This window comes from Ursus arctos, unplaced genomic scaffold (genome assembly GCF_023065955.2).
Source record: "Ursus arctos isolate Adak ecotype North America unplaced genomic scaffold, UrsArc2.0 scaffold_8, whole genome shotgun sequence".
In the NCBI taxonomy this organism is placed as follows: domain Eukaryota; kingdom Metazoa; phylum Chordata; class Mammalia; order Carnivora; family Ursidae; genus Ursus; species Ursus arctos.
Genome location: NW_026623100.1, coordinates 10023131 through 10036314, shown reverse-complemented (window position 1 = coordinate 10036314; position 13184 = coordinate 10023131). Strand labels below are relative to the sequence as shown.

The 13184-nt window shown below is 42.3% G+C and overlaps 1 protein-coding gene across 12 annotated transcripts in view; it reads right to left on the bottom strand.

Annotated features, from left to right (window-relative positions):
• REV1 (REV1 DNA directed polymerase) overlaps positions 1 to 13184 on the bottom strand; it is a 92625-nt gene that overhangs the window by 10596 nt on the left and 68845 nt on the right. For all 12 annotated transcript variants that reach the window (XM_026487772.4, XM_048222739.2, XM_048222738.2 and 9 more), the window contains 5 exons: positions 12478 to 12606; positions 10003 to 10157; positions 7526 to 7645; positions 1241 to 1461; positions 818 to 990 (listed from right to left, as the gene is read on the bottom strand). In XM_026487772.4, the coding sequence (XP_026343557.1) occupies positions 818 to 990; positions 1241 to 1461; positions 7526 to 7645; positions 10003 to 10157; positions 12478 to 12606 (798 nt within the window). The remainder of the gene's footprint in view (positions 1 to 817; positions 991 to 1240; positions 1462 to 7525; positions 7646 to 10002; positions 10158 to 12477; positions 12607 to 13184) is intronic.

Below are 13184 nucleotides of genomic sequence, written 5' to 3'. Positions count from 1 at the left end.
CAGTTAAAGATTACCAACTGCATAAAAATATATTTTATAAATATGTTTCACATGTAATTTATAATCCTTGTTTTCATGGTGAACAGATGTGTGACAAAGCTGGCAGCTGCCTGTGACCAAGAGCAGCCCTCTCAGGACTTCTGGCAACATCACCATACACACAAACTAACTGGTGTGGTTGGCATAAGCTAACCCTTATAAAACCTTTTTTTTTTTTTTAAACACACAATTATGTGTGGCTTTCAGGGTCAGAAGTCTCCACGCTTCCATTAATTTGACATAAAACACAGTGTGCTGTTGGTATACAAAATGGTACACAAAAATAAGTATTTTCTTTTGGTCACGAACTTTACATGAAGTTTCGTATTAGCAGCCCTCACATTAAAAAAAAGGGGGGGGGCGTTTTAAATGCTTTCTATCAGTTTGCAGAGACTACAGTAACTAATCATTTCAGAAACAGAAGCCATATCTCCCTAAATAAAGCGAATGTCTCATTAAAATCACCTTCTGAATCACGGTGCTGACCTTTCCTTCTAGGACCCTGTTGCCACCCACAACCGTCACCCCATTCCTTCTGTCCATGCACAGAAGCCCACAGTCTGAAGACTCCCTCCGAAGGTCAAGCACACAGGGTCCCGTGACCAGCCGATCCTGAGGGCAGTGACTCAAGGGCAACGGCCTTGGGCTGAGCATCCGATTACATCAAAGCGTAAGATCTTTATTCAGACTCTTCCTTGGTTTTCTTCTTTTTCCTATTAATTGTAATAACCTGCACCGAAATATCAATTAGCCAAACTCCTTTTACACATAAGCTTACCTGGCAACGTTATCACAAATGCCATGGCCTCCAAATTTCGCAGTTTCGATTGGGGCCCCAGGCTTTCGCACCATGACTTTGAGCGTCAGGCGTTTACCCTTCACACCAGCAGCCTCAAGTCGTCGCTGAATTTCTTCTGAAAGATTCAGAAGAAAAGCTTCTGCTTCTTTTGGCTATGGAAAGAGAAACAGAAAAACTCCCACATTATTTTCCTATACACCGAACAATTCTCAAGTATTTTCACATTCAAAATCAAACACGGATACTCTTTATAGCCTGCAAGCTGTAGGAACAACAAGAGTGTCAAGTCTTCACTTCAAGCAACAAGAGTCTATGAGCTAGCTGGAGAGATGGGACTAGGCAAAAAGATAAACAACAGTTAAAAAAAAAAAAAAAGGATAGAGCTCGTTAAGAGACTGGTACCTGCGTAAATCTTATTCCATAGTTGATCTCAGCTGAAATAGATTTTCTTTCCTTTTCAGTTCGAACTGGTCTATCATCCAAACCACGGCAGAATCTATAAAGCATCTGACCTGTTTTGGGACCAAATTCTTTTTGGAGTTTTGCCATTGTCATATATTGCAAGTCTCCACAAGTTTTAATTCCCAATGAGGTCAACTTGGATTCCATTGAACGTCCAACTCCTAGAAAAGGGGATACGTATAGTTCTTCAATTCTGCACATAAACCATTGAAAACAATTTAGCAATGTGAAGGAACTATCATTCACCCACAAAACAACTAGTTTCAAATAACCTCCCTTACAATTCTTAAGTGACACAGCTGAAGCACCTCATAGACTAAAGAACTGTTTGGTGCAAGTGTCAGTAGTTATTTCCAGAACCTACTCCTCGATCTGACTCCCGATATCGGGGAACCTTCGCAAATATGTGTAACTACGTAAGTTCTCAGCAGAACGCCATCTTTATTCATTACTGAGTAATATCAAGATTTCTATCCTATTCGCAAAATAAACAAATGAAGTTACAGACGTTTTTACGCGGGCCTACAGTAGGACCTACGTGTGAGGAGACTCACGAGGGTTAGGGTAAGGGCCACACTTCACAGGGCTTCAGCCTCACTCTCTATGAATGGGAACTGGAACAAGAACTTACGACACAGGTCCAAACCCAAAAACGTTATTGCTGTCATACTGGATGGAGGTTCCTAAGCAAAGGGGCAGTGGGGGCAGGACAGATTTCTTTTACCAACAAAGATTATCTCCCTGAGAAGGTCTCAACCCTCCTATAGCCGGGCCAGCATGCAGCCCAGTCCCTGCGTCCTTCTCTTCCAGATGCCAGGTTTGAGCCTCACCTGGAGGATGCTAATGAGTTCTCTTGCTCTCACTTTGCCCAAAATCTTAACAAAGGTACACATATCTAGGAGAGAGACTTAAGAGTAAACTAAGGAAACTAAAATTCTGACCAGAATGGTCTGCACACTCTCAAATCAGTAATTTCCACCAATAAGGAAAAGACTGTTTCTGGTCTTCTGCAGGATCTGGCGGGAGAGCTCAGAGCGATGTCGGCCATGTGCTCATCACTCGATCATTTTTCTTTTTTAAAGATTTTAGTTGAGAGAGAGGGAGGGAGAGCACGCACACACGCAGAGGGAGCAACAGGCAGAGTGAGAAGCAGGCTCCCCGCTGAGCAAGGAGCCAGACACGGGACTCAAGGACTCAATCCCAGGACCCTGGGATCATGACCTGAGCCAAAGGCAGATGCCCAACTGACTGAGCCACCCAGGTGTCCGATCAATCGTCATTCTCCTAGCGGCTATTCTCTGAGTGGTCTTCAGTAGAAGGTCTAGTCCAGGTTCTGCCAGAAGCAGCTCTTGAAGCAGTTATGTAGGACACAGGGTTAGGAGGTTGTCAACCTTACAAAAGATCTATGGCCACAGAGGTGGGTAAGACAAGTTTAAAAAGAAAAGCTATTCCCTCGTGGATGAGATGAAAGGTGTTAAGGGCACTGCCTCCCGTCTGTGCCACTTTAAAGTTCAAGTACGAAGGGAGAACAAGAGTCTGCTTTAACATCACCAAAATCTGCCAGAGGAATACCACTTACAGGAAGGTAAAATTCTAAGTGAAACCCATCTGAGTGTTTTTTAAGATGGAGAGGAGAAACCCAAGGTAAGAAGAAAATCATACACGAGGCTGGCCGAAGTCAGACACTCTATACAGTATTCATCGTTCAGGAAAGGTTTTTTTTGTCTCTTTTGTGCCATTCCACACTCTCAAACTGTGATCATGATATTTCCCTTAGAGATCTGGAAAGCTGATACGTTCTCACTGACTTGCAAAACCAGCAAGACGCAATAATCCTGGATTAATTTTATGTGTGCTGGCGTGGGGCAGGGGGAAAACCTATCGTTTTTGAGAATATCTTCAATACAGTGGAACAGAATTATTATTCACTAGTTGGTACAAAAGAAAGGCTAGCATATTAAATACCACCAAATTAACCACAATCAACCTAATCTAAGTAAAGTGTCCCTGTAGGGAGGAAGGAAAGACCCTGTCCGCTGCAAGCTCATGTAATGAACTGGAAAGGACCTGACGTCGAGTGGGAGAGGGAGGCACGTGGGGTGGGAGCCCACCGACTATACTGAGTGGGGAGGAAAAATTAATAAGCACCAAAACCCTGACAGGGTTGTTAGTTTAACTGCCTGCATCACGTAAGCGTTTATAAGGAGAGGAGGCACCTCTAAGGACACTCAAATTGAGTGCAGCCACTTGAAAGGGAAAAAGTGAAGGAAAACAAGCTAGCTTAGAACCAAATCTCCAAGGAGAGAAGGAAAAAAAAAAAAGGATGTGGAAGCTCCTGGTAAAGCCACGGGGACAAAGCCTGGCTTTCTGTCCCTGAAGGGGAACTATTACTCTAAATTAAAAACAGCCAGTAATGTCTCCTCCCCTGGCATCCAGACTTGACAGTACAACAGAGACAAGGAAGAAGTCTTCAAGAATACAGTGTTCGCCATCTGTCTGAATGAGCGCCGTCCAGAAGTGATGATGGAAATGTTCTCCACCTGTGCTGTCCGGGCCAGTAGGCCCCGCCACACGAGGCTGCCGAGCACCGTAACGTGGCTAGCGCACACGAGGAACTGAATTTTAATTTTATTTGACTGTAATTAATTTAACTTGAAATTTTACTAGCTTCACTTAGCTACTGGTTCCCATATGAGAACAGGGCAGATCTTTCTGTCCGCCTACACGGCCGTGGTGTCTCTCTGAGAATGGCCAGCGGCCCAAACCCAGCACGAGCTGAACCAGGTGCAGAGGTCCTCAGGGTCAGGGCACATGCATGAGGTGAAAGGCCTGGCAAAGACCCAAAAGAACTCATAGAAACAGGTTACTGTATTTAAATAGTCGGAGGGGATGATCCTTTCTTTCATTAAATTAACAGATTTCATTAGGTAATTTATTTATTAGTATAACATACACTCATTATTCTGTAGAGTTCCCTAAAACGTAAACATAGTAATGTGTTTTCTCCTTCTCATGTAGCTACGGTAACCGTGTATACTGTGCTGGATACACTGTGTGCCAGGTAAACATGTATGGGCACAGTGGGCCAAAGAGAGCCTGTACAGGACGACAGGTGAGCTGTAGCCATCCAGTTTCTGGCTATTGGTTAGAGAGCGAAATTGCCCCAAAGCACGTTCCCCAAGATGTCAACAGGCACTACACAGTCGTCGTCAAATACCTGCGGGAAATCACTGCTTTTTTAACAAAGATAAATAGATCTCTTTATTGTAACAATTCTCAACTTTTACTAAGCAGGCTCTCTACCAGGGATGGTTCCCCCATGCATGCGAAATCTTTTTTAATTTTTTTAATTTTTTAATTTTTTTTTTAAAGATTTTATTTATTTATTCCACAGAGATAGAGACAGCCAGAGAGAGAGGGAACACAAGCAGGGGGAGTGGGAGAGGAAGAAGCAGGCTCATAGTGGAGGAGCCTGATGTGGGGCTCGATCCCAGAACGCCGGGATCACGCCCTGAGCCGAAGGCAGACGCTTAACTGCTGTGCCACCCAGGCGCCCCTCGAAATCTTTTTTTAAAGGGACATAACCTGCATTCTATACAGCACGCTTTGGGAAAAGATGATAACAATGCCATCTTCATACAGCTCTAACAAGGTGACATTTCGGGTGCCTTCACAAAAGGTCCTCAATCTATCTGATTAAGAACGTGGGAATCTGATAAAAGGCAACAGACATAAGGAAATCACATGAAGAATTCTGGGTGGATACAACCTGGTTTTGAAGAAGAGAGGAGGCCTCATGGGAAGGTGGCTTGCCAGAGGGAGCCAATCTGGCTGCCCTCCCACTATATTTTGGACATCCCTTAGGAAATTCAAGGCTGTGCTTAAGAATTTGACCAGAGGGGCGCCTGGGTGGCACAGCGGTTAAGCGTCTGCCTTCGGCTCAGGGCGTGATCCCAGCGTACTGGGATCGAGCCCCACATCAGGCTCCTCCGCTATGAGCCTGCTTCTTCCTCTCCCACTCCCCCTGCTTGTGTTCCCTCTCTCGCTGGCTGTCTCTATCTCTGTCGAATAAATAAATAAAAAAATCTTTAAAAAAGAATTTGACCAGAACATGGAACTTCACACTCGCCCTTCAAGAAATAAAGTCCCCCTAGTCAGCAAGCAAACTAAAGTGAAAGGTTAAGGGGCGCCTGGGTGGCACAGCGGTTAAGCATCTGCCTTTGGCTCAGGGCGTGATCCCGGTGTTCTGGGATCGAGCCCCACATCAGGCTCCTCCGCTATGAGCCTGCTTCTTCCTCTCCCACTTCCCCTGCCTGTGTTCCCTCTCTCGCTGGCTCTCTGTCAAATAAATAAATAAATAAAAATCTTAAAAAAAATAAATAAATCAAGTGAAAGGTAAGATTACTAGGTTCGGGAAACACACACTGTGTATAAAAAAACAAACCACCAAACAAAAATGATTCAATGTAAAGATGGTGTTAGAGACTGAATGTCTCTAACATTATTATAACATAAATTCTTTTGTTGAAATCCTAATACCCAATACCTCAGAATGCGACTGTAATTAGAGATGGGCCTTGAAAGAGGTAATTAAGGTAATGAGGTTGTATACAGGTGGGTCCTAATCCAGTATGACTGGTGTCCCTGTTAGAAGAGATTAGGAAACAGACGTATAAATAAAAAAAGACCATGTGACAACCCAGGGAGAAGACGGTCAATCTACAAGCCAAGGAGAGAGGCCTCAGAAAACAACTCTGACAACTCAGTCTTGGACTTCAAGCCCCCAGAATCCTGAGAAAATAAATCTGTGTTACTTAAGCCACCCAGTTGGTGGCATGCTGTTATGGCAGCCTGAGCAAGCTCACAGAGATCGCTGCTATGGAAGTCTGAATGCTATTTCACACGCAGCTTTACATACACTACGCCAGCTCCTTCTTCGAGAAGCCTGCAATAAGATGTGCTATTAAAACTTTAAATTCTACTGTCTAATAAAGTAATTTTCTAGCTTGATTTTTATAAGGTTAATTATTCTTCCAGTTTAATCTCAAACTGACCAACAAAATGTCCTATTTCACATTACGAACACTAATACATTGTTTTAAGTTATTTACTAGGGGGTCAGGAAGGTTTAAAACTAACCTACCATAAAATGGCATTTTGGTCATTTAATATTTGATAGCCTGTAACAGAAATTTCTAAGTTGCTTCAGACATACTTCTATTAGGTTTAAGACTATGCATCTAAAAATATCACTAAATCCGCTCTTCACAAGCAAATGAATTAAAAATAACTTTCATTGAAAATGTATGGGCTTGAATTTTCCCCACCACAAACACACAGGAGCTTTGTGAAACAGTGTGTTTTTTAACAAATAGGAGGATTGTCTGAAACAGTATCAAGGATTACAGCATGGTTTAGGGAAATTTCTTAGAAAGAGGAATCCACCATAGCAAGCAAATCTCAGTATCTAGTAACTGTGAAAGGACCTGTCCTGTAATTATTGTGAAATGAATCGTTCTACACAAAAAATTACACCACCTCAAGGTCCCAAAAGGGCAAATGTTTTTCAGTTATAATTAATTACATTTGATAGTTTCTTTATGGAAAGATTTTCACAAGCTAAGTTAGTCACACAGTAACTACACAACAATATAAAATAACCAAACATCCTGGCCCTTAGAGAAGAAAGGTGGAGATGGACATTTTACTTCTACCTCTGAGTTAGCAAAACATAATACTTAGTCTTTAGGTTTTATTCTTCCTAATAGGATCCATACATTTTCTACTTTTAAAGCTATTTGCTTACTAAACTCAGAAACCTGTCATGAGTCCATCAGTATAATTTTATAAATAGGGGAAGTGATTCTCAGAACTTTATAGTTGGCCTAGAAGTACACAATTTCAATTATGATTTAAAGGACCAAAAGTCAATTTCATCATATTCTCTTTAAAATGATTTCTAGGAATTCCCTGATCTTGCCACTTGAGAAACATTTAAAGTAAAATATGTGAGAAACAGAAGTAAAAGGTAACATTCAGGTCCTGATTAGTCAACTGAAGGGATTATTCATTGAGGAATTCCAAATTCTATTTCTCATGGCACTCAATCATGGATAAAAAAATCTAACTCCTGTTTTGGAAAAGAGAGTAACGTTGTAAAACTATGAAAAGCATTAATAGATTTTTACAATAAACCAAAGTTAAAAAGCAAAGCTCTGTATTTACCTGGTAGATTACTAACCAGCTGGCCTCTGATAAAATCATCTACTTCTTCTGGTTTTAAGTGGTACTGGCCATCTGGTTTTGCTTTTCTAGTTGCCATTCTAGCAAGGAGAATATTAGAACCTACAAAGTTAAAAACAAAAACAGTCTTCAAGAAATATTCACCACAATTATTTTTAAATTTCTTAACAAAGACATCTATCTACAGACAGGTTACCTATCAAAATTTCTTTCAAAAACAATGAAAATAAATAATCTGCAATTCTGATCATTTCAAATACAGTACAAAACTGGCAGAATTTTGTTAAATAGGACAGATTATAACCTGCAACGGATACTGGAGAGGGGTTTTCTTCTGTTCCCAAACCGAATGTCATTTCGACGTTTCCTACTCTGGTAAAGGAAGGGAGAAAGCAGTCCCTGTCCTTGTGACAGGATTTGCAGGCATCGGGGGCAACGATCAGAAATTCCAGCATCCTGCCGGTGCGTCCAGGCTGAGCAGGGAAATAAAGCCAAAGGCAGGCTACTGGACGGCGGGAAAGGAGCATGAAGAACCCAAAGTCTCACTATACAATCAGGACATGTGCAGTGGAAACTGAGGGTAGGAGAGTCTTACAAGCAGACAGTGTCAGCGAGGTCCCAGGTGGTGTGGACATGCAGAAGTAAAGCAGAGCAGAGGAAAAGCTACAGGGGTCAGAGACGGTGTCAGGGCTCTGTGAGAGGAGGACATCACAATTTATGGAAGACTTATAAAAAGAACACGCCTCAGTTTTACGAAGACTTATGTAAAAACTATGTGTTTCCCTAGAATAAATATGTAGATATTCATGAAGAGAAAAAGTTCTGCAAAGTCACACCAAAACGATATAAGTGGTGAGTTGTGGAGAGGCAAAAGGGGCTGAGGAGTGGAAATGTCACATGGGATTTTTGTTGTGACTGCGTGATTGAACTTAAAAGAATGTACTCATATTGTCACACCTGTAAATTAAAAAGTACAATTTAAACAACTAAACCCATGCTAGATACTGGAATACAGAAAATAAGCCTAAATGAACTCTGAGAAGCATCTGCAGGACAAAGACAGGGAGTAGAACTGGAGGAATACTGTGAATGTATGAATCGAGTTTTTTATTTTCTGTATCTTACGATGTTTTAGTATCTTAAAATTCTTGCTGGCTGGGGGGAGATGGCCCTCCCAGGGCCAGCCAGCTTCTAAGGACAGCAAACAACTAACTCCCTTAGGAGTGCACCTCTCGCATGCAAGCCAGCCACCCCCAACCATCTCCTTATCGAGCTCACACACAAAGACAGTATTTTCCTGCCCTACATGATTCAGGCTGGGTAGCAGGCAACTAGAGATCCCCGCTTATAGCCCTAAGACCACAGGAATACCCAAAATAGTGAATCCAAAGCTGTTTACTCCACTCTGCCCAGCTTTCCCCACAGAAACCCCAGTAAAGGCTCTGGCCTAGGATTTCCCCTTACTCCTGCTTCTGCCTCCTGACCCAAACTGGAGGCTTCCCCATGTGGCCCTACGTGGTACGGCATGCCCTCTCCTCTTCTTAGCAAGTGTAAAGAATAAAACCCTTTCCACAGCATTGGCTGCTCTGTCTCGTCACTCAGTTCTCTCCATAAATTAAAATCCCAAGGGTACAAAATTGAACAGGGAATTTCAGAGGAAGGAGGATTTCTGAATGAGAATGGAGGAGTGGTTGGAAATGACAATGACAAGCTAAGAGGAAGTTACATCTACCTCCCACGCCTGGGACGTACAGAGTACTGGAGAGAACACAAGTAAAGAGATATCCTGGCAAGAGCTCCTGAGTACAGCATGTTCAGAAAGAAGGTGACTCAGGGAAGCTGACGTATCAGACAGAGGCTCCAGAGGGCACAGCTGCACGAGCCAACAAAGCAAGGACAAGTGATGGGAGCGGCTGAGGAAACTAAGTACAAGGATTAAAGATAAAACAGCCAAGGGCTGGGGAGAGACAGGACCATCACTGAGGGCCACTCGTTGATAAGGGTGACTTCTGGAATTGAGAGTGAAGGAAGGACTGGTCGAGCACTCCAGGAAGCTGAAGTTCCCAGTAACCGAACTGCAACAAGGCTCACAATAACACTTAACTCCACACCCCCCCAACCACCCTGCTTTAAAGGAGGCTTTGGCTCACTTAGAAAGAGTATGTTTACAACAAATACTGAATTCACTTCTCCCCATTTTTGAAAGACTAGAACTATTCCAACTCGTTCACCCCGAAGACGGTATTCTCCTGAACCATCTACTTGCCTTCCTAACACTTCTAGCTCACGTGCTGCACAGGTGTGAGCGATGCTAAGGAGGGCCTTAGAAGTCAGAGGCCTACGCAGAGCGGTGAAAAACAAAATCTAGAAAAGTCACTCCTAAAGATTAAATGATATTCAGTGATCACAAAGCAATGCTTTGAGTAAAACAAAGAGTACAAGGTAAGCTGGACACCAACCAATTCCAACAGAGGCTGCGCATTTCGTCTGGTCTTTGATTTCCATGCGGACAGCATTTGCAAATTCATCAGGAGTCAGTCTGGTCTCTGCAAGGATCTCAGTGATGTCTACCAGCGCTTCATCACAACTGACGGCTTCGATGTTATGGGTGTAGCTGTCGACACACAGTAAAGGCAATGAATCACCCGGCAGCTTGCCCTCAAGGAGACACAAATGTGGCAAAGTCCAGTCTTCCTCCGGCATCTTTCTTCACATTTCCTTGTAAGACTTAAAATGCTAAAAAGTATTAGCATTTTAATTGAAGTGGCCCAAGTGCCATTGTTTGGTCACCTTTTAACTGCAGAACTAATTAATTAGTATTTTCTCATTCTCCATACTAACTACCAAAAATACAGCAGAAATTATCATTCCAGTTCTCTATACTGAGGATACCTTTATAAAGCTCTGAATAGTTGAAAAGTAGTGGGTGAATTAGAACTGTCATAATATTTAATCTAAAAACTATTCAAACATGGTTTACCAGAATCCTAAACAAAAAAATCACATACGCCAGTCCAATAAGTAACTGATTATCTCCTAAACAAAAATACCACAATTAAATACCGTTCACTATAGCAGGCCTAGATATGGGATATAAAGGCCAGTCACCCCCAAATACCTGTCTGAAAGGACACCAACTACATTCCCCAAATTTGGAAATACTGTGGGTTTTGGTCATGATCTACCGACACAAAGGGCTTGTTTTAACGAGCTAGAGAAGAGGAAAAGGAAGAGCAGAGTTGTCCTGTCGCTCCAAAGCTAATTCAATATGCAGACCACAAACGGAAGGCAACCAGCAAGGCCTCAAGGTCAAAAACGTACCTTCAATAATCTGCATGGTAATGTATACTACGCCTTAGCTCACCTACGTCTTACTGCAGATTTCAGACAGGAATAATTGGCTATAGTCGTTCAAGAATAAATAGCTGTATTCATTTAAGAAATGAGTGTTTTGTTTATGCCTAAATGAAGGATGAAATCTGTAAGAGCAGAGGGGTATCCCTGACAGAAGGAATTCTGCTTCCCACTGCAAGCTGCCCCGAGGCGTGGAGAATATGAAGTCGAGGCAGGATTTCCAAAGGGTGGTAGGAGAGCAACACTGTGCACTTTTTCCCCAAGCACAGCCACATGCCACTGACAGTGTCTCCACAGACTAAAGGATCTCAGGACTAGCATGTGTCATGGCTCTCTTTCAAATCGTCCCGATGTGAGATTCAGGCTGGCAGCTTGCCTGAGTACCTTGATGCTCGGGCCGCAGAACACGGTAGTACACTACCCAGCTCCGTCATCCACTCCCAGCCCTCATTCGAATGCTTCTATTGACCTCAGCTCTGGAACAGGATTTAAAAACCACACTTTCCACTTGGTAACACCAACATTCCCACAGGTGATATCTTCAGGACAGCTATGATTATAAATGGCTTATCATTCAGCACTCAGACCTACATACTAACGCCAGATAACTTCATCTGTTCCTTTTATTTTCTCTCTCCTGCTCAAGTAGAGATCAGATCTTGTTTCTCTCTTTAGGACCAGCTGCATCAACAGCTATTTGTACTTAATATATTGATACTCAATAAATATTCAAAATAACGCATAAGAAGGGAGAGGAAGAGGTGAAGACAGAAGTGCAAGACGTATCTCTTAGAACATTAATGCGCTCCAAAGGCCGACAAACCTTGACCTACTGTCCAGATGCCTGTTTTGAAGTAAGTATTTCATGGAACACAACCACACACCCATTCACTAATTTCACTAATATATCTGTCTGTGGCTTTCACTTCATACAACAGAGTTGAATTTGGAACACAGACCTTATCTAGCCCTTTAGAGAAAAAAATATGCCGACCCCTGCTTTAGAGCATACATGGCCTGTCATAGACTTATTTTAAATTTTGAGCTTTGAATTAATATTAAATATACCCATACTGTAAATATAATCTCCTTTTCTCAAGCCAACTAATCAACCACACTGAAACTATTACTAAAAACTAACTTTTATAAAAACTAACTTTTGGCATACCTCATCATTTTAGAAGAGAAATGGTTTTAGAGTCTCTACTCGTTAACTCATCAATTCTAACTATAAACAAAACTATAATTCAAATGTAATAAAAGAAAATAACCAGATTAAAAAATGCCAATCCTTCGTCTGGCCAGTTCCAGAGGAAGAAAACGAGAGCCGCGGAGTGGAAGCTGTACAAGAAGAGAACCCATTTCCACACATCAGGGAGCATCGGAACAGTCTGAGCAGTGCCAACATGTCCCTTAAGACTGAGCTACTGATTACTGGATTGGCCGAGGAAAGGGCTCCTGAAAGAGAGAAGTGTCCAGCAAAAGTGGCTCTGACACCCTAAAGAACACCAGACCCTCTTCACTATTAGATAAAAGAAGTAAAAGAGGAGCCGTGGAAGTGGCCGCAGCGTTCACTGTACCTTGCCAGTGTTTCATACATTGTTCGTGCAACTTCCTTATATGCATGAAAATCATACGGAACAGCTTGAAGACTGGGACAAAGTTGTTTAGCTTGCCCAAAAAACATTCCATTCCTGATGCCAACTTGTCTAGAGAAAGAATAAAACACAACAGAGGTTATACTAGGAATAGCTTTCAAATGCTTAATCAAATATCAAGTGTTGACAGTATCTCCCCATGCCACTAATACATAATTTTCACTTAATTCTCATTAGGGATAAACAACAAGCATTAAGAAAACTGACAAGTTCGATTTCCCCCAAAGCAAAATTGCACAATGGTCTGATTAATGTAAATGACATGTGTAGATGTGCCAAAATGTTATTAAAAGACCAGGTTTGGCTCTTGTCTGTATCTGAAGATTTCTCCTAAGACTCAGACCTCTGGCCCCTTTGCAGAGATGCCAGCATGCCATATGCTGGTGATACCACAACCACCACAGAGCAGGAATGTGCTGTCAAAAAGAGGTTTTCTTCCCCTAACACATGGCACGGTTTGGCCAGGGTTCATCCCCCAAAGACAAAGAATATAAACGAAAGAACTACACAAAACAGTGCTATGTGACAAACAGACAAAATGTACTCATCCTATTACCACCCAATTCCCAATTGACCAATTCCATGCTCCTGAAGTGGCTCCACAGTGGTTGAGATGCCAACAGCATTGT